Source organism: Eurosta solidaginis, chromosome 3 (assembly GCF_040869045.1).
Source record: "Eurosta solidaginis isolate ZX-2024a chromosome 3, ASM4086904v1, whole genome shotgun sequence".
Classification (NCBI taxonomy): domain Eukaryota; kingdom Metazoa; phylum Arthropoda; class Insecta; order Diptera; family Tephritidae; genus Eurosta; species Eurosta solidaginis.
The window spans coordinates 158,921,919-158,948,742 of record NC_090321.1 but is presented as its reverse complement, the minus strand read 5'-3'; the positions used below and the strand labels follow the sequence as shown (position 1 = coordinate 158,948,742).

Here is a 26,824-nt window from a genome sequence, read left to right as displayed (position 1 = left end):
AATTTCCAAGTCTGAAGTTCCTTCATGTTTATGAACGCAACATCTTGGCTGATTGTGGCGATGTTACTGGAATGCAGAAGCTTGTGTTAAACGCATCTATATGAAAAATTTCATTGTGCCGCGGCCTTTATATGCGTCTAGGTGTGGTTGCTTACTTTGCTGTTGGTTGGTTGGTTGGTTGGAGTGGCGAGTCCCAATTGACTCCAATTAGCGCTCATACGCCGTTTTGATACCACAAACTCGTGAGTTAACCAATGAAAGGGTGTTGTAAGAATATTAATGAACAGTTTCACGTGCCTCAAGCAAAACCCCGTCCCCCTATGTCCATCCCGTGGAGTTTATGAATTTGAGAAGCTCTCCCGCCCTAACATCCTTGAGTTCTGGGAGGCTTTCGGAAAAGGGCTTTCAAAGAAACTTTATTCTACTTCGACAGTGTGCTGGGCATTCGCACAGAAGATGCTCAACAGTTTCCTCCGCCTCCGGACGCTTGCAGCTGCGACAGGAGGTATTGTGTTCCAGTCCCATCCGTGCCGCATGTACCCCAATTGTCCAATACGCCGTGAGCACCGCAACTACTCTGGACATATCCCTTCTGTTCATCTTAAGGACAGCTCCCGATCGTTTTTCGTTATATAGTGGCCACATGCTCTTGGAAACTCTACAGGTCCGCAGCCGAGTCCACCTATTGTTGGCCGCCTCCAACCAGTGCTGGGAGATGCGACCCTTGATTAGTCCCAGGGGTGCAAGGACCTGCTTCGCTCCTAAGACATCAATAGCTACTCCACGCCGTGCCCGCTCATCCGCCATCTCGTTACCCTGTATTATTCGATGCCCCGGCACCCATATCGGGGTAACGATCTGCCTGCTCGCCAGAATCATGGCGCTCTCCCTACACTGCCCAGCCAGGCCTGATGATATCGTCTCTGACCCGAGTGCCCCAAGAGCCGCCTGGCTATCGGAGAAAATGGCTACCCTGTTACCGTTACCTTTGATATCTATTAACGCTTTGCACGCCTCTCGGATAGCGAAAATCTCAGCTTGAGACACACTTGCCAAGTCGGAAAGCCGCATACATAAGGACGTGGGCGGGACAGTCGCAAATATTCCCGCTCCCACTCCGAAAGCCATTTTTGATGCGTCCGTGAAAACCGAGATGTCGAATCTTTCCAATCTTTCCTTGTGGGGAAGAGAATTGTGTAGTTTGTGTCGAAGACTTTCTTTGGACATATGTAGTCCGTTTTTGCCAAGATTCGGGAGTCGTTAATATTGAGCAGGATACGGCCGTGACCGTATGTACGCTCCCTCCCAAGGCCCAACTCCCGAAGCCTTAGGGCCCCTTGAGATGCCGTTTCCTTGATAAATAGATCTAACGGTGGAACATTGCAAATCACGTTTAAAGCTTCCGAGGGACAGGACCTAATTACCCTCTTGATCGCTCCGCAGGCAGATCGTTGAACTTTCGATAGCATGTTAGTTATGTATTTCACCTCTACCGCCTTCCACCATACGAGTGCCCTATATGTCAGAGTTGGTCGAATAACTGCCTTATACATCCAGGCCATGAGGTCTGGCCTCAGACCCCACTTTTTACCCAGCATTCCTTTGCAAGCATACATAGCCCCGTAGGCTCGTTTGACTCTGTGCTCTGTGTTAAACCTCCAGTTCAGCTTTCGTGTTAAAAAGACTCCTAGATATTTGGCCCTATCAGAAAGACTTAACTCCTGGCCATCAAGAGTGGGAACAATAAAACTTGGGATTTTCGTCCTAGTGGTGAAGAGCACTAGTTCCGTCTTTGAGGGGTTAACGCTTAGTCCGGCGGTCTCCGCCCAACTGCTCAGCTTCCTCAGTGATCCCTGCATGATCCCACTAATCACATTGGGACACAGACCAGATTCTAGTATTACTACGTCATCCGCGTAGGCCACCACTTTAACCCCATCCTTGTTGAGTAGACGAAGTATGTTGTCTATAACGCAAAGCCAGAGCAGTGGTGACAAAACCCCGCACTGAGGGGTCCCTTTCCACGGATATGCCGTGACCTCACTAGCCCCCAGTTTAGCGCTTATCATTCTGGACCGGGCCGTCCCTATCCAGTTTACGATAGGGTCCTCTATTCCGAGTACATGAAGGGCGCCTTCTATTGCTTCCAGCCGGAGATTATTGAAAGCTCCCTCTATGTCCAAGAATGCAGCCAGGGTAAATTGTTTGTTTTCGAATGACGACTCTACCTTGTGGACCACTTCATGTAGAGCGGTGTCTGTTTAGTGGCCCCGAGATAGGCGTGTTGGGCAGTTGACAGCCCCGAGGTATCCAACCTACCGCGAATGTGGACGTCCAGTAGTCTTTCAAACGTTTTTAGAACAAACGATGAAAGAGTGATGGGTCTGAAGTCCTTAGGCTTTTCATGCCCCCTCTTATTGACCCTTGGGTTGAAGACCACCCTGGTCCCTCTCCAATTCAGGGGCACATGATTAAGTCGAATGCAGGCTTTAAAGATGCGTTCCATACAGGGAATTACCAGACAGCTAGTTTTTTGTAGCATCGCTGGGAAAATGCCATCCGGTCCTGGGGATTTGTATGGCGAAAAACTGTTGATAGCCCATTCTATCTTTTTTTTCGTTATAAGTTCAATTATTAACCGGAGGGAGGGTATTACCCCTGTATACTCCCTCGGTTCCATTTGGCTGGAACTACAGCCCGGAAAGTGCGTTTTTACCAGCGGCTCCAGCTTATTTCCTACCACTTTGACGAACTTTCGCCAATTGGTCCTCCTTGGATTACGATAGGGAATAGGAATTTCTACATTAAGGCAGATATTGAATAGTATTCTCCTGTGGTCAGAAAAAGACTGACTATCTGATACCCTCCAGCTGTCTACCCGAATATTGCTGTTTCCGCTTAGTAGCGTGACATCTAACACCTCCTCCCACCCGTTGAATGTGTCCGTGGTTGGAAATACAAATGTGGGTGTGTTTCCCCGATTGCATGCTACTAGGTCAGTATTAATGATAAAATCGAAAAGTGACTCACCCCGAGTGTTGATTTCCTTACTTCCCCATAGGGAGTGCCTGGAATTGGCATCACATTCCAGCACAATGTTTGCAGATCTCCAGTCCTGCATCAAGGCTCGCACCTCCTCCGGTGGAGGGTCCTTGTCATGCGGCAGGTAGCAAGAAGCAATTAGTATGCTGACTCCGTTAGCTGTCTCTAGCGAAATCGTTGTCAGATCCGAAGAGCTGTGAGAAGAAACAAGAAAAACATTGTAGTTAGATTTTACCAAAAAGGCATGTCCTAGGCTTACTGTCCTCGCTCTTGTGAAACGTAGAGTATCCCTTTATTGAGAGCTCTTTCACCTGGGTGTTCCACACCCACGGCTCCTGAACAAGGGCCATATCAAAGTCTTCCTCCATTTGGAAGACGGCAAGGTTTTCCGAGGCCAGCCTAGAGTGCTGGAGGTTAATTTGGACAACCTTTAGACCCGTTGGAACTATTAGGGTCCAGGTTCTTGGTCGGTGAGCTGCAAGCCCTCCAGGCGCTTATTAGCATCGTAGACCCCATCCGGTTCTTCCTCCTCCTCCTGAGGGGACCGGAGGATTTTCTCCTTGGCGCGCCGCACGCTGAAACGGAGGGTGAAGTTCGCTTTTTCAAGCGGAGTAATGCTATCCTCTGATATTAGGAGCACGAAAGAGAGGCTGTTCCGTCACGATTCCTCTGCCTTGATGACTACCCAGTCCTCCATGGGCACATCGCGGTTGTGAGCCCGCAAATACTTCAACAGTGTCCCGCTGTCTATTTTCATTCTCGGGATCCATACCCGAGCTCGGGGGCTTTTTGGTATATCGGCGGCCCTGATGATCTTAATCCTTAAGCCCTCCCAGACCTCCCCTAGGGCCAGCACGTACTTCTCCAAGAAGTCCTTGGACTGCTGGTCTTCCCATTTGACCACCCGGTACCCGCGAACAACCTCCGCAGAGTCGAAGGAAGGGAGATTACCCTCCGGGTTGGCCATGACAAAGTCAATGACCATCTGAGACAGCCTTGCCTCTAGCTCCCCCCACATCTCTAAGACGGGCTTGCCGCTGTTGTTGGTCGCATCCACTAGCGCAACTTGAAGGTTACTCCGAACCATTTCTGAAAAAGTTTTGGCCCCTCCCAGCGCTCCGGCTGATACCGAGGCGTTACCACCGGTAATTTTGCTCCTCTTGGAGATACTAGGGGCCTCTTCCATGGACCGGTTCTCTTTGAGGTGCTATGGGCCTCTTCCAGAGACCGGTTCCTCTTACCGGCGGTGGTTCCGTTTTCGGCTTCCAAGTACGCTCTGTAGTCGTCCACCACCGCTTGGAAAGTAACACGGTCCTCCGCATTCTTGGGATGGACGGTACCGTTTGCCCTGTTCCGCTCTATCCTATCCAGTACAAACAGAGCTAGCTGATACCGCATTTTCCCAAGTAATGCCTTCGACCGTGCCTTGCTGGCTGTTTCCCGCTGCTTCCTAGCAGCGGTCGAAAATTGTTGATTGCGTGGCGGAGTACCGTTGCCCACAGTACTGTTGCCGCCACGTGTTGCGCCAGTCTCTTGACTTGAAGATAGGAACTCCACATCCGAGGAGTCCCTCTCTCCGAGTCTAGGTCCGTCAGTTTTTCCGTCCCCTACATCTGTTCTAGAGTCCGTCCTTGTTAAAGTCAGTCTCGTCGTTGTCGTTACCGTCTTAGTAATATTGTCGTCCGTGTCTTTGTTGTCTTTTTTAGTGTTGTCATCATTTTTTTTTAAAGAGTTCATAATTTTGGTCCCACGAGTATGCACAGAAAGGGTTGGTCACTTGTCCGCAGAGCCGGCATGCGTAGAGAAGGCACTTATACCACCGACCTTGCCCGGGCATCGGAGGGGACCGTTCGAGACCGGATACTCAATATCCTCCGTTGGCCATTCAGCAATCGGCACGGGTACCTCAAACCCTTGGCTTAAGGCGGTGGGATAGGGTATGGGCCGGGATGGGAAAAAGGCAGAAAATAGGTTCTGGGGCGTGGGAAAGAGGGCGCCGCTCGAATTCGCCGCCGAAGCGTTACCAGGTGTCACCACGAGGAGGCTCCCCCTACCCCGGGGGAGGGCTTTGGGGTGGCGCTGGTGTGTGCAAAACGCAACACCCCCATCAATGACACCCTGACTGTTGTTGTGCATTTATTTACTAGCAGCAGGGTAACGCAACGAAATTGCTTGCATTAGCCACAATATATTGTAACGAATTTTGGGGATTTCTGATATTTAAGCACCTTCTGCTAACGTTGGAATCGCTAAACTGTTGAATAAATCACTCCAATATTCAGTATTGTACACTGGTTTTTTTTTGGATATAGAGTACTTTGGGAGTAGTACTTCACAATTATACTTCAAAACCAATAGCGTGTTTAAATCAATTAATCATTCCTCAGCTTGCGCTGCTTTTATACTATCCGTTGCTTCGTCCGCATATTTCTACTAAGGTCTAGACCAGCGGTCCTCACTTAGTGAAATAATTATTGGCGCCAAATTCACACGTATTATTATTCTCTTTCGTCTTTATTCGACTTTAGTTGTCGCAGAACAAGCAGAGTAGCAACATTGGATGAGGCTGTTGTTTATTTGCGCATTTGCGAAAGGATATTTTGCAAACAAACAAGCAATAAAGTAGTATTTATAGGGCATATTTACGAAATCCTTTTTGTGTGTTAACAAACATGTGTGCATACGTCCTACCTCATTGATTTTTCTTTAACAACTAAACCAATACCAACAAGATGATTTTAGTTATAATCACACAACCACAGTTTGAACTTTGGGGACCCCTGTTCTAGACGTTTTGCCTCCTAGATCTGTTGTATATCCTGCTTGGTAATTGAGCTATATGCGTGTGTATATGTGAGTAACAACTTCGGCTGATGACTACATGTGTGTCAGTGAGTTATCTCTTCGTCACCTTCTATGTATGTGTATGAATGATGATTGATGTGTTCATGTACACAAGTGTAGCTTGCTTTAAGGTTTTTGTTGTTGTGCCTTAATTTACTAACAGCTTAGTGATGCTAAAAGTAGCCACACTGCCTTCCACCTAAGTCTGATCATCCCGATCAGACAAATTTTGTCGATTTAAACGCTGCCAGCCTTTCCAAATGAACCACTTTCATTTTGTTTCGTGGTTTGCCAATGTTTTGTATGCGGTAAACTACATCGTTGGTCCGCTTAACAGCTTCTCAAAAACCTTCCGAATTAATTGCTTTATCGTATCTGACTTTCATCTTGTGACTCATAACCTTGGTTTGTTGTTTTACAAGATTGTGTATTTCCCTGGGCCTGCGACATCCATAGCGTTCCTTTCAAATGGTGCACCTGTGTTATATTGCGTCATCTGACCATGGTCGGATTCGGGTTATAGGCCCTTTCGCTCTGCTGCAAACCTCGCAGTTGGCATACCATTCAGCGACCGACTGACGGGAACCAACTCAATAGAATCTCTTCTTAATTTTCTCGAGCGTCTTCGTGATTCCCAGATGACCTCCACTTGGACCATTATGTAGCTCGTTGAGAACGTCAGGAATCCTTTTCCTGGGAACAACTATCAGTTTCCTCTTAAATTGATCATCCTCACTCTCCCATACTCGATGCAAGCAACCGGATATCAATTTTAAACTGTTCCACTATGCCCAATATGACTTCGCAATAGGACTCTCCGCTAACATATTCTCTCTATTTGGTCTTTCATCGGACATCTATAATGTTTTCCAAACTACATGGTCTTCGTGACATTGCATCTGCATTTCCATGGGTACTACCTTTTCAATGCTCAGTGGAAAAATCATAGCTTTGTAGTCGCTCGATCCGCCGTGCCAATTGGCCTTCTGGATTTTTAACCTCTCGGTGTATTCCACTTGTGTGTCCGAATTTGCTAGATGAGCCAATCTTTCAACATCCGAGGCAAACTCCTGCAAAGTCTCGTTAGCTTTTTGGTAACGGTTTGGTAATTCTATTTGGTAGATCTGTTTCCTGTGTTCGCTTCCGTACCGTCGCAGCCATCAATGCTTCATAGCTGTTACGTTCGTACTCTGGGATGGTCTGTAAGATCTCAGCAGCTAGTCCTTTTAACGCCACGAACAATGCAGCAACTTTATCTTCGGCATTCCAGTTGTTCGCTGCTGACGTCTTCTCAAATTGAATCTTAAATGCCTGGAAAGGAACAGAACCATCAAACGTTGGTGATATCACCTTCAGAGTAGACGTTGAAGTGATTGGACGGTTTAATTGTAACTCCTGAATCCGATCTTTCAAAGCATCCATCTCGGCCTCCATTTTATCTTGGCGTTCACTAAAAGCCTCCAGCTGCTATTCGAATTTTGTTTCCTGTGCCTTCAGCTTTGTTGAGATACGCTCTTCTTGTGCTTAGAGCTGTAATGTTATGCGTGCCCCTTGTTCTTATAATTGTTCTGCAATTTGTGACGCCATGTATGTTTTCGGTTCATCCAATTGGGATGCCATATTGGTTGTTAAACGTGTCTCTTGGGATTCCATCTTGGATGTTAAACGTGCCTGTTGTGATTCCAGTTGAGATGCCATTGTCAATGTTTGTGCAGATATTGCAACCAATATCATGTTTAAGTCTGTGCTCGTAATTGTCTGCGATGTTTCATTTTTCTCCTCAATTTTTGTTGTCGACTCTTCCACATCAGGGTGAAAAGTGTGTTCATCAACGTCGATTCCTTCAGAGTCCATATCTTCCCATAGTCGTGATTATAACTCGGATTTGTTGCCAGTTGTATTCAATCCGCGAACTTCCAACTCCTTTTTGAGCTGCTGGATCTTGAATTCACTTAACTTCGCCATGTCATTGTTGTATTCAAAATCTTCGGAATTTATTCAACAATTCCTCTCCTGCACCAATTATAACGAATTCTGGGAATTTCTGATATTTATGCACCTTCTGCTAACATTCGCATCGCTAAACTGTTGAATAAATCCTCCAATATTCAGTATTGAAAACTGGACTTTATTTAGATTACTTTGGGAGTAGTACTTCACAATTATACTTCACAACCAATAGCGTGTTTAAATCAATTAATCATTCCTCAGCTTGCGCTGCTTTTATACTCTCTGTTGCCTCGTCCGCATATTTCTACTAGGGTCTAGACGTTTCGCCTTCTAGGACTGTTGTATCTCCTGCTTGGTAATTGAGCTATATGCGTGTGTATGTGTGAGTAACAACTTGGGCTGATGGCTACATGTGTGTGAGTTATCTCTTCGTCGCCTTCTATGTATGTGTATAATGATGATTGATGTGTTCATGTACACAAGTGTAGCTTGCTTTAAGGTTTTTGTTGTTGTGCCTTTGCTTACTAACAGCTTAGTGATGCTAAAATTCGCCACAATACTTAAAATACATATACTCGCATTGAAAATTATGAGAAGAGCAACTCGAAAATCGGCGAAAATGAACGATATTCCATGGAATGCTAGTACTATAGACTTTGTCATTGTACTTCTAATCCAGATTTTTATTCGCCAAACGTAAGGAAAATACATTTAAGCACTAGCGGTTGTGGCTACCAGGGTGCCAAATATGAAATAAACACTCGAAAAAAACTTCCTCCGAAGATAAACATTGGTGCAATTTTTTGCAATAGGCAAAGAAATTCTCCCGTAGTTCCCATTCCGTGGATTCGCCGCCGCTCATGTGTAATTAGATTACAGCACTTCCTGTCATCTTCGTATCACAATTGTAAAATATTGACTGTTTCCACGCGAACCTCGCTATGGGGCCAAAATTATCAACTTTTTTTGGCCAAATGTCAATTCTTTCTGAACTTTCATCACGTCAAAAGACAAAACACTTCTTTCCTAGTCTTGTTCTTCGTATTTGCACATTTCCAAAGCACGCGGCAAATTTTTTTTTTCTTTTTTTATTTAAGATTACTATGAAATAATTGGTTTCGCTAATATAAAATCTATCAAAATCAGAACAGTTCGTAACGTTTTTAATCGGGTTGCTATATTTTGATGAAATTGTCATTGTCCCCGCAAAAGTCAAGTGGCTAATGTTACCTCCAATTTTGGTACCATGGTTTTTTTTTTTACTGAATTTCGGATTTTCAAAAATATTAGTGTTTATTTTGGTTTAGCGTTAACACTATTTTGATCGCAACCCTTTATCCTCAATATTTTGTTTCATGGTTTGAAATGTTAACCAAGTTTTATTCAATAAACTTGTAATACTTTTTGAGACTTCTGTTTGAAATTGTCGTAAAAAAGTTTTAAAACCGACAAGTTCTATCAAAGGTTTAAAAATTAGGGCAGGTCTTAATTTTTCTACCGGTTCCAAACATGAACCTCGGAAATTTCCGTCAACCACGATGACCCAAGCTAATGGCTTGAAAATTACTAGCAGTCCTGGCAGACGTTGTTCTGCCCTAACTTTGGTCTATATGAACGACTTTTAAGTAGATTTTACCTGTTACTCTTCCTCCCCTCTCTCTCCCTTTTCTTTATCCTTTTATTCACTCCTCTTTCTGCCCATCTTTCTCCCTCTCCCTTTCCATCCCTTCTTTTCTTTCTAGATCCCTCTTCTTCCCCCTTCCCTGGTGCATACATCTCTTTCTCAGCCTTTTTCTCCTTAGATTGTTTTTCTTTTGACTAGTTCATTTTATTCTTCTCCATTCCTTTTTCCCAGTCCGAGTCCTAGAGTGTTGTATGTATTTTTGGGTCCGTTTTATAAAAAATAAAAAAAAATTTGACTAAATAAAATTTTTGGGGCATGATCCGATTCTCAAACGTACTCAATATGCTCACCAAAATTTCATGAGATTGGAAAATTTTATATATAACATTAAACTCCTACATTTATAGCGATGAATAGACACACAATGTAGAATTTTGGCTTTTAATAATTTTTATTTTTTTTGATTTGTTATATCAAAAGTTTCGAAAGAATATTTAAATTCCATTGAAATTCGGTAAAATTTTTCAATTTGAGAACTACAAAAATCCCATTTCGTATGTCTAGCGACATCAACGAGCGGTTGAGTGTTGTTATTAGCTGTGCTTTTTTTACTGCTATAGACGTTTACGCTTAAACTTTATATGGACTGCTAAGCGTCAAACTTTAAATACGCCTCTGAAATTGCTGCGCATAAAATTTTTCGTACTAAATTTCAATACGCATTATACTCAGATGTAACTGAAATATTTTTCTATGTTTCACCTCAACACTAATTCTATTTATTATATGTGTGTCCACAATTCATCGCAACTGATTCAGCTATATGCTATACCCACCCTATGGCCACCAGAGGGTTGTGTCTCCGCTTTTCGGTACACCCTGTGCTGTAGCTAGTTATTTAACCATTGCCGCTAGATGGGTCTCCTAAGCATTATCTAAGCGAGGATAAGCGTTTTGTTTTACGCGCAAACGGAACGTATACGCTTGTAAAAAAACCACGGCTATTAACTACGAACAATATCGAAGTTTTTAGGTCTCACATATTTTACATAAAAAAGCCTACTTTGAACTTCATAGAAGGTGCAAGTTTAAGTTTTGAACGGTCATGCCTCCAGGCCCCGATATTATAGTCGGAAAACCTACAAAACACATTTAGAGAAATCTACACCATCGACGTCGGCCTGAAAACACGTTTTGCATGAAAAATAGACTACTTCCGCGCAGACGACCAAGTAGATTTTTACGCTTTTTTATTTCACGTGTTTAATAATTAAGTATGTATATTTATTATATTTTGTATGCATTGTAAAATTGTACAAGATTCAACATTATTTGGATTGTAATATTTTGTTTAGAATAAGTTTGTGTTTTATATGTATGATATTATTTTTTGAATACAAATTGGTGTTAATCATATAAAACTCTTAAAACTAATTAGTAGATAGTCGTATCATTTACACTAAAATACATATATTTTGTAACAACATTGCACACAAATATCAACACATACATATTTACATATGTATAAATGTACTTTCATTTATGATAATTCAATTTCGCTTCGAAGAGTTAATCAAATATTTACAACAGTGCGTGAGCAGGTGTTTTTCGCCAGACGATGAGGAGTTACTATGATGTGAAGCGATTGCTCCAGCTTCACGAGTATAAATATCCAAACCATATTGACCCTCCTCTGGAAAGCTGTGTATTAAAGAAACAATCGGAGTTTAAATCATATAAATGTTCGAATTATTTATAATCTTCGTTTTGGCCCAACTAACTCAACTTGTTATGATCCTGTTTCACAAAAAAAATTCAAGTTTTGATACATAAGTTCTCTTCTGAAATGAAAATTGTATGTTGTGCATGCGTACAAACAAAATAATTCATTTTTAGTGTTTGGTACAATCCATGGTACTAAACAATATATAAGATTCCAATTAACCCACAAAGGTTTTATTTTGTGTTCTGTTTTTTACACTGTACAAAACAATACAAAACTTGAATTGTACATTGAAATGTGCACAACAAGCAATGAATGTAGGGAATAATTCAATTGTACAATTCGTAAAGGTTTCGATAGCGTTTACTAACTTCGATGCGCAGGACTTTTGTACAATGAATTATAAAAAACAATACAATATGATCACATTTCAAAATTGACGTAAGCGCCAAAAAGTACCGGAGGAACATTTTTCGGTATTTCCCAAACTGATGGAAATATTAATAGGAAGCTTTAATTGTAGAACAATTACTATTCACAACAAATTATAGATTTAATAATATAATTAAAAAAAATGTTTAAGATAAACGTTTTTATTGAAAACAATACTTACATTACGTAATAATAATACCAAAAGCTAGAAAATAATTAGGTAGCACCTAGATACTAGTCATCACACTTCTCATCAATCTAGGGCGTTGATCGGATAATTAAGTAAAAGCGTTGTGGGCGTGAAATTTCTATTGATAGTCATAAGTAAAACCAACTGAACCTTAATCAGGTTATACTACGCCTCACGCAAGGTTGAATGCAACTACATATATACTACCGCAAAGTAACTAATAAGAGGAAGAATCAAGTTCAAACCAAGCTTCTTTTTCGTGTCTGCGGGTAGAAAAAGCGAGGAGCTTCTTAAGCACCGCAAAGTAAAGCAAATTTTTCCCTCAGCTACAATTTTTTTGAATATCTCGATCCTTGCGCCACCTAGCGGCGGTTTTTTCATAGGTCGCTTTCTATTCATGTATGTATTATGTGTTCCAAATATGAATCAAATCGGACCACAAATACGATCTTTTTCAATATTTCGAGCCATGCGCCACCTATCGGAGTTTTTTTCTTATTATTGCATTGTCATCGGGTTCTGAACTATATTCCAAGTTTCAAGCTTGTAGCTTATCGGGAAGTTGCTTAAATTTTAATTACAAAATTTGTAAACAGCCAGCCGGCCTGGCCGCTGCACAGAATCAAGCTAAATAAAACCGTTTAAAAACATCTATGATCAGGACAGGTATGATGAGCAAGTTGTATAGCGTGATTTTAGTTCGTCGAGGGAAGAGTTTACTTTTTAATTGACTACTCAGTCCAAAGTAGCACTTGTTGGCAAGAGTTGTTATCCGTTGGATTTATAAACTGACATGGTTTTCGTTTTAATGCTGGTTCCCAGATGGATGTGTTGTAGGTGGCAAGACGTGAAGGCGCCGATTACTTCTTGCATTACCGCAAGTACTGCCTCCTGTCCTCATTTACCGCAATACTCCAATTTTATTTTTGCCTGATATCAATATCATCAGCATACGCCAAAAATAGGTTGTGTCATCGCGGTTTAGTTCTTCTGTTGGAGTTACCAATTCCAGCTTTTGGAAAGAAATCGCACGAAAGGGAATCGGTTTGTCTGAAGCCTCGTTTCGTTTCGAATGACTCGTAGAGTTCCTCTTCAATCCTTCCGGAGCTGATGGTGCGGCACAATGTTATTTGGCAAGGCCTTATTAACTTTGCAGGGAACTTAAATTCAGTCGTAGCAGAATACAAAGGCTGTTTTGCCGTCGATAAAAAGATGGTAAGTGTCGGATTCTCCATTCGTGAGTCTTCTCAGGAATCTGAGATTCCTACCTTTGGGTAGATGGTTGCCAAGGAATTTTTAATATCTTTTGGCGCCAGTCAGGGACTGGTTCGTCTCTGCATTCATATTCCCTGGGGCAACCAGGGTACAGAGTTTCCAAGTTAATAGGAGTCTAATGGCTAACTTCCTTTCGCTTTCGATAAAGAGACTCCCCGAAGTGCCGGATATAGAACTGGAATTTTCCGGTTAGGCACTTGCCCGACCATCTCGGGAAGGCTTCAATGTGACCACGTGGAAGCTTCTTTGCCATCCCTCCCCATCGCCTAGTTCCATTAGGAATTTGGGGCCGCCAGTGCCTTACCTGCTAAATATGTGCATGATCATTCATATATTTTTAACAGGGTTCCCTTCGGGTAGGTGAGGTTGACAAATGGGATGCAGAAGCTATGTGTTGCGCTTCTTAAGCCCTTTCGCTTATAATTCAGTTCCCATCTTCTTGGCATAGTGTCAATATTTTGCTCCTATTTCTTCTGTCGTGGTGTGAAGGTAGCGCCCACCAATTTGTAGGAAAAATTAAAAACTATCTCGATGCAAATTGAAAGGGAGCCTCGGCCTAAAAATCATAGCAGGTATATCGGACGAAACCACCATTATTATTATAAATCTGCACTCCCCGCTTGCCTCGCTGTCTATGACGGAATTATCGCACATAGATTTTTCTTGTTTTCGGCTTGACACGAAATGTGTCCTTAATCCTAATCCGTATGAACTTGTTTGAGTGAATAATTTTGGCGGTACGACCACCTGCCCGACAAGGTGGAATTAGGGGGATAGTATTACATTTGTACAAAAATAAATGTCCACCATAAAATCATCCATTACTCTGATATCGTTACTTTCCGAGACGACCCGGTGTGCGGAAGGCTTTGTGCAAACACACACGAATATACCTCCTGCCGCAAATAACCGAATAATAAACCGGAATTGGAGAATTGGCTGCTCTTGGGAATCAGTATTCTGCTGCCGTTCTAGAAGGCGAAACGGCGTAGATGTAGGTGCCTAAGCCACTCAACCACATAGTCGGAAGGGATCCCACTCTGGGGAGAAAAGGCTTTGAAGAGATTTTCAAGGTATAATCGAAGTAGCTGTCGCCTTGTCCATCTTGATGTCGAGTTGCTTCAATTCTTTCCAAACATTTAATAAAATAATAATTATAAATAACCTGACCCTATGCCATTTCATAAAAACTGACTGGCTTTGACTTTATTTCGAGTATTAGTTGGGCCAAGTTTTACTTACTTTATTATAAAGGTCACTATGTCGTCTAATGTATTATGCGTCACATACTTGGAAAGTTTCTTTTCTTCAATACCGTTCTTGTGCAGGGTTGCCATGAAATCTGTTAGAGGACGAGACATACGAAATTGAAGATCCAAACTACGTCCGGCAAATATGAGAGGGTCCTGATAAAGAAATGATATAAATATATTGTTCCTACAAGCTAGTTCACATATAAATCACTTGGTGTGTTATCGGTATTAGTCCAAACAACCTTGTCGCCTTCGTTGGACCCCATTCGCCACTGGCGCAATCCGGCAATGGTACCATCACTGTTTGCAACTCCTCACAGCATATCTGAAAACAAGTTAAAATTTTAAAAATATGCATGTGAGTTTTTCTACTTAACGGCTTTGATCATTAGCTGAACTAAAAATTGACCGACTTCAGGCGATGATGACTTGAAAATCGTAAATAAATATATATGTACCTACGTCCCGTCTTATCTGTTCCCCGATATTAGTGAGTTACTCAGGGAAGAAAATCGCATAATTCTTGCTAAACGCCGGAGACCATGGAGTGTGTAGAATCACCATGTCTGTGTTGAAACATCATGGTATTTGGTATCCTAATTTGCCGGCTGAAGATGCGGATAGGAACTAAAGAACAAATAAATACAACTTTCAGCACAATAAATATGATTTGTAAGAACTTGTCATAGGTCTCCAGATGTTATCATCGTAAGTGCAGGGCTTATAAACTGCGTTGACTGAGCGTCACGGTTTATACTGTCAGGTGAAATATTAGAAGTTCGCCTGAATTTCCATGTCATCGCAGTAGGCCATACGGGAGTTGATAACGTTATATCAACCAAAGATATCTCCAAGTAAGGGAATTATTCATGCAAATCAGGTTAAAGCTTATAGATACATATGAAGATTATTAAATTGGCTAAAGCGCGGCTTCCCTGTTCTAAGAGGATCTGATCTGGAAAAATTACGAAAATCCTTTCATGTGCATGCCTACTTTCTATATAGAAATGCAAAATAACGTTTTCAGACACATACATATGTATGTACAGGGCCGTAGAGAGAAAATCTGAGCCCGGGACTAAACAATTTACGGGCCCCCAAAAAAAATCTACTAATACATTTGATTAATTTGAATTAATGACGTCTCATTCATGAATCATTATTGATGAATTACATCGAAAAAATGTTTGCCACATCAACTAAATGATTTTTGGACTAAGAGCTGAAGATAAAATTAACACAGAATATTTACTATTTATACTATTTTATTGTAGCGTAGAAATAAGATTCTCTTTTAACAGCCAAATATTGTTTCAAATAATCTTTTCTAGTTATTTGGTAACATTTTAATACATTTCTGATAAATTTAATGATGATTATAAATTTTAATTATTCAATATAGGAGGTTCGGATATCAAAGAGTGGCTTTTCTTGCTTTTTTCGCTGCAAAATTTTTACTCAGCTGAGCAGAGCTCACAAGTATATTAACTTTGTTCGTATAACGGTAATACGTAACGGTATAAACTAATCGAGATAGATATAGACTACTATATATCAAAATGATCTGGGTGAAAAAGAAATTCATTTAGCCATGTCCGTCCGTCCGTCTGTCCGTCTGTCTGTAAACACGATAACTTGAGTAAATTTTGAGGTATCTTGATGAAATTTGGATTGTAGGTTCCTGGGCGCTCATCTCAGATCGCTATTTAAAATGAACGAACTCGGACTACAACCACGCCCACTTTTTCGATATCGAAAATTTCGAAAAACCGAAAAAGTGCGATAATTCATTACCAAAGACGGGCAAAGCGATGAAGGAGCGTTGACCTTATGACGGAAAACAGAAAATAAGTAAATTTTTGGACAATGGGCGTTGCACCGCCCACTTTTAAAAGAAGGTAGTTTAAAAGTTTTGCAAGCTGTAATTTCGCAGTCGTTGAAGATATCATGATGAAATTTGGCAGGCACGTTGCTCCTGTTAGAAAAATCGGATGACGAACACGCCCACTTTTAAAAAAAATTTTTTTTAAAGTCAAATTTTAACAAAAAATTTAAAATCTTTTCAGTATATACGTAAATTATGCCAACATTCAACTCCAGTAATGATATGGTGCAACCAAATACAAAAATAAAACAAAATTTCAAAATGGGCGTGGCTCCGCACTTTTTCATTTAATTCGTCTAGAATACTTTTAAGGTCATAAGTCGAACTAAAATTTACCAATCCTTGTGAAATTTGGTGTGTGTATAGATTCTATGACGATAACTGTTTTCTGTGAAAATGGGCGAAATCGGTTTAAGCCACGCCCAGTTTTAATACACCGTCTGTCCTTCCGCTCGGCCGTTAACACGATAACTTGAGCAAAAATCGATATATCTTAACTAAACTTAGTTCACGTACTTATCTGAACTCTCTTTATAAAATATGGCCAAAATCCGACTACGACCACACCCACTTTTGCGATATCGAAAATTACGAAAAATGAAAAAATGCCATAATTCTGTACCAAATATGAAAAAAGAGATGAAACATGGTAATTGGATTGGTTTATTGACGCAAAATGTAACTTTAGAAAAAACTTTGTAAAATGGGTGTGACACCTACCATATCAAGTAGAAGAAAATGAAAAAGTTCTGCAGGGCGAAATCAAAAGCCCTCGGAAGCTTGGCAGGAATACTGTTCGTGGTATTATATATATAAATAAATTAGCGGTATCCAACAGATGATGTTCTGGGTCACCCTGGTCCACATTTCGGCCGATATCTCGAAAACGCCTTCACATATACAACTAAAACCCCCATTAATACCTTTAATTTGGTACCCATATGATACAAACACATTATAAAGTGACCCTGGTCCACCTTTATGGCGTTATCTCGAAAAGTCGTCCACCTATAGAACTAAGGCCCACTACGTTTTAAATAATCATTAGCTCCTTTCATTTGATGCCCATTACGAACAAACGCATTCTAGAGTCACCCCTGTTCCACCTTTATGGCGATATCTCGCAAAGGCGTCCACCTATAGAACTAAGGCCCACTACGTTTTAAATAATCATTAACACCTTTCATTTGATATCCCTATCGTACAACGCACATTCTAGAGTCATCCCTGGTCCACCTTTATGGCGATATCCTGAAATTGCGTCCACCTATAGAACTATGGCGGACTCTCTTTTAAAATACTATTTAATACCTTCCAATTGAAACCAATGTCATACAAACACATTCCAGGGTTACCCTAGGTTCATTTTGCTAGATGGTTATTTTCCCTTATTTTGTCTCCAAAGCTCTCAGCTGAGTATGTAATGTTCGGTTACACCCGAATTTAGCCTTCCTTACTCGTTTATAATAATATTGTGACGAATATTAGAATCACTAAGTGATACTAGCATCACTAAGCTAATACTAAGAAGCCACTCGTATGTACGTAAACAAATCAATCATCATTTACACACATACATACAAGGCAGCGGAGAAATACTCACAAGCGCATGTAATCAGCAGCAGAAGTAGTACTCACATATACACACGCATATGGGTACAAACTACAAATATACATGTATATGGCTGGTAACCAAGCATGTAGTTCGCGAAATTACTAGACCTTAGGAGAAATGGGTGAACGAGGAAACCGTGAGTATAAAAGCAGCCCAAGCTGAGGTATGACTAATCACTATTAAGTTTGATTTAAACACGTTATTAGTTGCGAAGTGAAGTATAATTATGAAGTATAATTGTACTACTCCCAAATTAGTCTAATAAAGACAATTTTGCAATACAGAATATTGGATTTATTAAACAGTTTAGCGATTCGAACGTTAGCAGAAGTTTTCATATAAGCGGAATTTCCTGAAATTCGTTACAATATCAAAATTTAACTGTCTTGCCAAAACGGATTCAACACAAAGCGTGGCAAGTCCTAAAACTCGCTCTTTAGATGAACACCATTTATGAGTTTTTCATTCTTGAAAGGACGCTGAAAAAAACATTCTGCACTAGCTACTGTGACAGGTATAGTGCATAAGATACGTAAAGCAACACAAATGTTGGGGAAAATTGATACAGATTTTGAACATAGATGGCATTTAGCAAATCCAATGGTGACATACCTTTATCAAAATTTGCTTCGTAAATGTATTTAAAGGGAATTATTTCGCATTCTAAGCTTTGGGAAATGTCCGACTTGTATTTTTCGACAAATTTTGCTGCGCTCGTCGAACCGTAGTTTCATCCATGTCTTCAAATTGCCACAAAAAGGAAAACGTCTCGCTCAAATTTCTCATAGCTGCCAGTGATTACCGAAACAACGATCACCAGGAATGTATTGCTTTTAAAATGAGACTCTGAATCAGCCATAATAATCTCATTTAAATTATCTTCAGAACGTCTTTTGGGTTTTCTTTTTCGAATGTCCGGAAACTTTGGCGAGATCTTTAATTGGATAGTAACTGTTTTGCATTCGTTTAAAAGTGTTTCCCATTTGTTCCTGATCAACTTCAAATCATCTAATAAGGCATCTAGATGTCGGACCTCAACATCTATGGTGGCATCTCTAGCTTGGAGGACCACGTTTCTTTCGTTAATGGTAGTCAGTATTTTGAACCAAATTGAGGACAGCAAGATACATTCGAACGTTTTGATGTACTTGAGTATGCCGGTAACATCTCCGTATGTTTGCGCAGTCAAATTTTGCTTTTGCCTGAACGACTATGAAGAGAGCTCGATACATTTTTTTTGAGGATGTCCCCTCGTTGTGGACTGCTGTTGAAAATAGTAAAACATTTTTGAACAACTGCGAAGAAAGTAATTGCAGCCGTACAATCTGCAGCATCAAAACCACATAAATTAGTACTGTGGGTTGCACAAGGCGAGTAGTCAGTTTTTCGATTACAATTCACGAAAGCCAAAAACCTTTCTTGAATTGTAAAATTTGTTGCTGTCGAATTGAAATGGAGTTAGCGCAAAATGGACGTAGTCAACGTGACTAGCATCAGGCATAGCAAAATACTTGGCTTTCTTGCCTAATATAGTTTCCCTCACGTGCTTTGCACAAATTTCTATAAACTCGGTCTGAATATCTGGGGAAAGATAGTGAACTTGTAAACGTTTGCGCTGCCGTTGTGAAATCCTCTCTGATCTCTAAGTATCGGATCATAATGGCTTATGAGATCTTAGGTGCCAAAAAAAAGGCCATTGTTTCGTTCACCAAGATATATACTTTCACCTTTGAAAGTTAGGCCTCTTTCACCCAAAAATAAAATGGTGTCCAAAATTCTATATAAAATTTCTTTCCACTTTTGAGTTTCAGTGATTAGCTGTTCATTGATAAGTGTATCAATTGTAGCCTCTGACTTATCTTGTTTGGTTGATTTTCCAACAGGGTGGATAAATGATGTATATTGGAACGATTTTCCGTCATCCCTTGTCAAATTTGGTTTTGAGACAAACCGGTTTCGGCGTTGTGCCATCATCAGTGTCGATTTTCGTTCTGATCTGTTGTTGTCATTTGTCCTGTATTTATAGTTCGTAGGTATATGAGCAGGTATTGTCAAATTGATGCTTGTGTATATTTAGTTATGTGTATGTGCTGTGGGTTCGTTCAGAACCGAGGGTGGTTTACTAATCGATTTGTGTGGCTGACTGGGGTAGGTAGAAATCTGTGATTTTAGTCGTTTGACCTTCTTTGTCGGTTTTTTGTTTTGGTGTGTTAATTGTTTTGTGTTTATTTGTTGTTGTGCGTTTGTCTGTTGTACCTGTGTGATTAAGTTGTTTCCTGTAAACAAGTTTTAAAGGCTCGAATATTGTGTCAGAAATGGTGTTTATCTGTTCGTTTATTATTCTACCGTCGAATGTTTTCTGTTTGTAGATTTCCATGTTTTCGAGTACGTTGAGACGTCGGCCCTTTTCTTGTATGTGAAGAACCCTAACTGTTTTATTGATGTTTGCTGGGGAACATTCATTCTCGACCATGTGATTCGCGAAGTTAGACTCGGGTATAATGTTTGGATTCCGTATTTTTTTGTTGTAATCTCTAATATGTTCTCTGAACCTCGTTCTTATTTGCCGTCCTGTTTGTCCTATGTAACTATGCTGGCATCCGCAGGTAAGCTTGTATACGCCGTGGCTGCTAAACGGATCCTCTGAGTTAATGTTAGTTCTTAGTTTTCGCCCTAGATTGTTCGATGTTTTGAATGCTGTGTTAATGTTGTATTTTTTAAAGAAATTTGCCAATTTATATGTTGCTTTTCCAGTATATGTCATAGTCGTCCAGCTATTATTTTCTTTTTCATTATTTCTTTTTGGTTCTCCATTTGTCCTTCTGAGCTTATCTACTAGTGCTTTTTTATATCCGTTGTTTGCAGCGATATTATATATGACCTCAAGTTCTCTCTTATATGCCTCTTGTGTAAGAGGTGTTCTTTCAAGTCTATGTACCAAGTGCCTTAATGCTGCATTTTTATGATGTTGAGGGTGATTTGAGGTATTGTGTATTATTGTGTCGGTGGCCGTTGACTTTCTATATATGTCATAGTTAAATCTTTTGGCTTCTTTATCAATATTTATCGTGAGGTCTAGATAGTTGATTCCTCCTTTTTTTTCGGTTTCCATTGTAAATTTTATATTGCCGTGCTGTTTGTTGAGGTACTCCAGTACGAGCTCTTCGTTATTAGTAGTTAAAACACATATTATGTCATCCACGTATCTAGCATAAAATGACACGCCTAATTTGGACTTCAGCTCCTGTATGTACTTTTCTTCCAGATTTTGCATGAACACTTCCATAAGAATTGCTGATGTGGGGCTTCCCATTCCAAGACCGTTTGTTTGTCTATATATTTTATTGTTGAATTTAAAATAGTTTTGACGTAAAGTGGTTCTTAGCGTATTTGTGATTTGCATACTTTTTACTTTGTTTTTTGTGTTATGAACTATTGTTGAGCTAACTATGTCCAAAGTCTCCGATAGTGGTATAGATGGGTATAGATCTTTTATGTCAAAAGATACCAATTTGCTGTTTCTTGTTAGCTCTACGGTCTCGAGTCTCTCTATTAGTTCTGTTGTGTTAGCTATTGCATATTCGTTCCTTAGCTCCAGAGTGTCTATCAATATCGTTTTTAAATATTTGGACAGTTTGTAACATGGTGCCGTTTTAAAATTAATGATGGGCCTCATTGGCGTGTCCGGCTTGTGGATTTTTGGTAGCGCAACCAGTGGAGGAGCCGAAGGGTTCATTTGGACCAATCTATGTGCCATGTTAGAATCTACTATATTTGTTGCATTTTTTATAGCAACTTTGATTTGTTTTTGGTATTCATCTGTGGGATCCTCTCTCATTCTACGACATTTCATTTCCTCTATGAGATCCTCGGTTTTGGATATATATTTCTCTTTTTCGATTAGCACAGTGGTGTTTCCTTTGTCCGCTTTCGTTGTGACAATATTGTTTTTCCTTAGTTTATGCCGTAGATTCTTTATTGTTTTCTCCTCTGTATTCGCTTTTTCTCCTTCCTGTGCTTTCACCTCCTTTCTTATGATTTCTCTGCACATGTGTCTTGCGTGCTCCTGTTCTTCCTGTGGTATCAATGATATTGCGATCTCCGCATCTACAATCGCTTGCTCCGTTTTTCTTACTGTATTCTGGTCCATGATATTGTGCTTCAGGCCCTTTTCGAGAAGTTGTGCCTCTTCCTTGGTAATGGCCACTGTTGTGAGGTTAACGAACTTGTCATGAAACTGGTGAGTGTTTTGGTTTTGGTTACCCTCTCGTCGTCCTGCCAGCTTGTCCAATTTTCGGTTCAGCGACCTGTATTTTTGTTGTAGTTCCTGATCGACCTCTGTCTTAATGCGGTTGAAGCATTCCATTAATACAGTCGTAGGTAGTTGTTCTGCCAATCTTAAATGGATAGATAATAACTCGGCATTTATCTCATCCTTCTTCGAGTATAAGCTTTCCAACTCATATTTTAAAAAATCCTTTTCCGCTTTTCTAACTGTTTTCCTGCTAGATTTGGTATTTGCCTTTATTGTTATTTTTGCGAATTTCGGAGTAACATTCAATTCCAGGCATTGTTTGTTGAACCAAATGCTCGCCTTTGCTTTATATATTTTCAGTAGGCGTCGCTTGTAAATTGTTAGTAGTCCGTTCGCGTTCAAGTTAAAAGCCTGACAAGCAATAACTGACTTATCTTGTTTGGTTGATTTTCCGACAGGGTGGATAAATGATGTATATTGGAACGATTTTCCGTCATCCCTTGTCAAATTTGGTTTTGAGACAAACCGGTTTCGGCGTTGTGCCATCATCAGTGTCGATTTTCGTTCTGATCTGTTGTTGTCATTTGTCCTGTATTTATAGTTCGTAGGTATATGAGCAGGTATTGTCAAATTGATGCTTGTGTATATTTAGTTATGTGTATGTGCTGTGGGTTCGTTCAGAACCGAGGGTGGTTTACTAATCGATTTGTGTGGCTGACTGGGGTAGGTAGAAATCTGTGATTTTAGTCGTTTGACCTTCTTTGTCGGTTTTTTGTTTTGGTGTGTTAATTGTTTTGTGTTTATTTGTTGTTGTGCGTTTGTCTGTTGTACCTGTGTGATTAAGTTGTTTCCTGTAAACAAGTTTTAAAGGCTCGAATATTGTGTCAGAAATGGTGTTTATCTGTTCGTTTATTATTCTACCGTCGAATGTTTTCTGTTTGTAGATTTCCATGTTTTCGAGTACGTTGAGACGTCGGCCCTTTTCTTGTGTGTGAAGAACCCTAACTGTTTTATTGATGTTTGCTGGGGAACATTCATTCTCGACCATGTGATTCGCGAAGTTAGACTCGGGTATAATGTTTGGATTCCGTATTTTTTTGTTGTAATCTCTAATATGTTCTCTGAACCTCGTTCTTATTTGCCGTCCTGTTTGTCCTATGTAACTATGCTGGCATCCGCAGGTAAGCTTGTATACGCCGTGGCTGCTAAACGGATCCTCTGAGTTAATGTTAGTTCTTAGTTTTCGCCCTAGATTGTTCGATGTTTTGAATGCTGTGTTAATGTTGTATTTTTTAAAGAAATTTGCCAATTTATATGTTGCTTTTCCAGTATATGTCATAGTCGTCCAGCTATTATTTTCTTTTTCATTATTTCTTTTTGGTTCTCCATTTGTCCTTCTGAGCTTATCTACTAGTGCTTTTTTATATCCGTTGTTTGCAGCGATATTATATATGACCTCAAGTTCTCTCTTATATGCCTCTTGTGTAAGAGGTGTTCTTTCAAGTCTATGTACCAAGTGCCTTAATGCTGCATTTTTATGATGTTGAGGGTGATTTGAGGTATTGTGTATTATTGTGTCGGTGGCCGTTGACTTTCTATATATGTCATAGTTAAATCTTTTGGCTTCTTTATCAATATTTATCGTGAGGTCTAGATAGTTGATTCCTCCTTTTTTTTCGGTTTCCATTGTAAATTTTATATTGCCGTGCTGTTTGTTGAGGTACTCGAGTACGAACTCTTCGTTATTAGTAGTTAAAACGCATATTATGTCATCCACGTATCTAGCATAAAATGACACGCCTAATTTGGACTTCAGCTCCTGTATGTACTTTTCTTCCAGATTTTGCATGAACACTTCCATAAGAATTGCTGATGTGGGGCTTCCCATTCCAAGACCGTTTGTTTGTCTATATATTTTATTGTTGAATTTAAAATAGTTTTGACGTAAAGTGGTTCTTAGCGTATTTGTGATTTGCATACTTTTTACTTTGTTTTTTGTGTTATGAACTATTGTTGAGCTAACTATGTCCAAAGTCTCCGATAGTGGTATAGATGGGTATAGATCTTTTATGTCAAAAGATACCAATTTGCTGTTTCTTGTTAGCTCTACGGTCTCGAGTCTCTCTATTAGTTCTGTTGTGTTAGCTATTGCATATTCGTTCCTTAGCTCCAGAGTGTCTATCAATATCGTTTTTAAATATTTGGACAGTTTGTAACATGGTGCCGTTTTAAAATTAATGATGGGCCTCATTGGCGTGTCCGGCTTGTGGATTTTTGGTAGCGCAACCAGTGGAGGAGCCGAAGGGTTCATTTGGACCAATCTATGTGCCATGTTAGAATCTACTATATTTGTTGCATTTTTTATAGCAACTTTGATTTGTTTTTGGTATTCATCTGTGGGATCCTCTCTCATTCTACCACATTTCATTTCCTCTATGAGATCCTCGGTTTTGGATATATATTTCTCTTTTTCGATTAGCACAGTGGTGTTTCCTTTGTCCGCTTTCGTTGTGACAATATTGTTTTTCCTTAGTTTATGCCGTAGATTCTTTATTGTTTTCTCCTCTGTATTCGCTTTTTCTCCTTCCTGTGCTTTCACCTCCTTTCTTATGATTTCTCTGCACATGTGTCTTGCGTGCTCCTGTTCTTCCTGTGGTATCAATGATATTGCGATCTCCGCATCTACAATCGCTTGCTCCGTTTTTCTTACTGTATTCTGGTCCATGATATTGTGCTTCAGGCCCTTTTCGAGAAGTTGTGCCTCTTCCTTGGTAATGGCCACTGTTGTGAGGTTAACGAACTTGTCATGAAACTGGTGAGTGTTTTGGTTTTGGTTACCCTCTCGTCGTCCTGCCAGCTTGTCCAATTTTCGGTTCAGCGACCTGTATTTTTGTTGTAGTTCCTGATCGACCTCTGTCTTAATGCGGTTGAAGCATTCCATTAATACAGTCGTAGGTAGTTGTTCTGCCAATCTTAAATGGATAGATAATAACTCGGCATTTATCTCATCCTTCTTCGAGTATAAGCTTTCCAACTCATATTTTAAAAAATCCTTTTCCGCTTTTCTAACTGTTTTCCTGCTAGATTTGGTATTTGCCTTTATTGTTATTTTTGCGAATTTCGGAGTAACATTCAATTCCAGGCATTGTTTGTTGAACCAAATGCTCGCCTTTGCTTTATATATTTTCAGTAGGCGTCGCTTGTAAATTGTTAGTAGTCCGTTCGCGTTCAAGTTAAAAGCCTGACAAGCAATAACTGACTTATCTTGTTTGGTTGATTTTCCGACAGGGTGGATAAATGATGTATATTGGAACGATTTTCCGTCATCCCTTGTCAAATTTGGTTTTGAGACAAACCGGTTTCGGCGTTGTGCCATCATCAGTGTCGATTTTCGTTCTGATCTGTTGTTGTCATTTGTCCTGTATTTATAGTTCGTAGGTATATGAGCAGGTATTGTCAAATTGATGCTTGTGTATATTTAGTTTTGTGTATGTGCTGTGGGTTCGTTCAGAACCGAGGGTGGTTTACTAATCGATTTGTGTGGCTGACTGGGGTAGGTAGAAATCTGTGATTTTAGTCGTTTGACCTTCTTTGTCGTATGGAAGTGTTCATGCAAAATCTGGAAGAAAAGTACATACAGGAGCTGAAGTCCAAATTAGGCGTGTCATTTTATGCTAGATACGTGGATGACATAATATGCGTTTTAACTACTAATAACGAAGAGCTCGTACTGGAGTACCTCAAGAAACAGCACGGCAATATAAAATTTACAATGGAAACCGAAAAAAAAGGAGGAATCAACTATCTAGACCTCACGATAAATATTGATAAAGAAGCCAAAAGATTTAACTATGACATATATAGAAAGTCAACGGCCATCGACACAATAATACACAATACCTCAAATCACCCTCAACATCATAAAAATGCAGCATTAAGGCACTTGGTACATAGACTTGAAAGAACACCTCTTACACAAGAGGCATATAAGAGAGAACTTGAGGTCATATATAATATCGCTGCAAACAACGGATATAAAAAAGCACTAGTAGATAAGCTCAGAAGGACAAATGGAGAACCAAAAAGAAAATAATAGCTGGACGACTATGACATATACTGGAAAAGCAACATATAAATTGGCAAATTTCTTTAAAAAATACAACATTAACACAGCATTCAAAACATCGAACAATCTAGGGCGAAAACTAAGAACTAACATTAACTCAGAGGATCCGTTTAGCAGCCACGGCGTATACAAGCTTACCTGCGGATGCCAGCATAGTTACATAGGACAAACAGGACGGCAAATAAGAACGAGGTTCAGAGAACATATTAGAGATTACAACAAAAAAATACGGAATCCAAACATTATACCCGAGTCTAACTTCGCGAATCACATGGTCGAGAATGAATGTTCCCCAGCAAACATCAATAAAACAGTTAGGGTTCTTCACATACAAGAAAAGGGCCGACGTCTCAACGTACTCGAAAACATGGAAATCTACAAACAGAAAACATTCGACGGTAGAATAATAAACGAACAGATAAACACCATTTCTGACACAATATTCGAGCCTTTAAAACTTGTTTACAGGAAACAACTTAATCACACAGGTACAACAGACAAACGCACAACAACAAATAAACACAAAACAATTAACACACCAAAACAAAAAACCGACAAAGAAGGTCAAACGACTAAAATCACAGATTTCTACCTACCCCAGTCAGCCACA

The 26,824-nt window shown here is 40.1% G+C and overlaps 1 protein-coding gene across 6 annotated transcripts in view; it reads right to left on the bottom strand.

Annotated features, from left to right (window-relative positions):
- Nucleotides 1-10,718: 10,718 nt before the first annotated feature.
- Hil (Hillarin) overlaps nt 10,719-26,824 on the bottom strand; it is a 306,146-nt gene continuing 290,040 nt past the window's right edge. For 5 of the 6 annotated variants that reach the window (XM_067773502.1, XM_067773499.1, XM_067773500.1 and 2 more), the window contains exons 9-11: nt 14,545-14,658; nt 14,323-14,486; nt 10,719-11,161 (exon numbers count right to left, since the gene is read on the bottom strand). In XM_067773502.1, the coding sequence (XP_067629603.1) occupies nt 11,011-11,161; nt 14,323-14,486; nt 14,545-14,658 (429 nt within the window). In that variant the 3' untranslated portion in view covers nt 10,719-11,010. Of the gene's footprint in view, nt 11,162-14,322; nt 14,487-14,544; nt 14,659-14,735; nt 14,961-26,824 lie in introns of those variants that run through there. The other variant, XM_067773504.1, reaches the window with a different exon arrangement.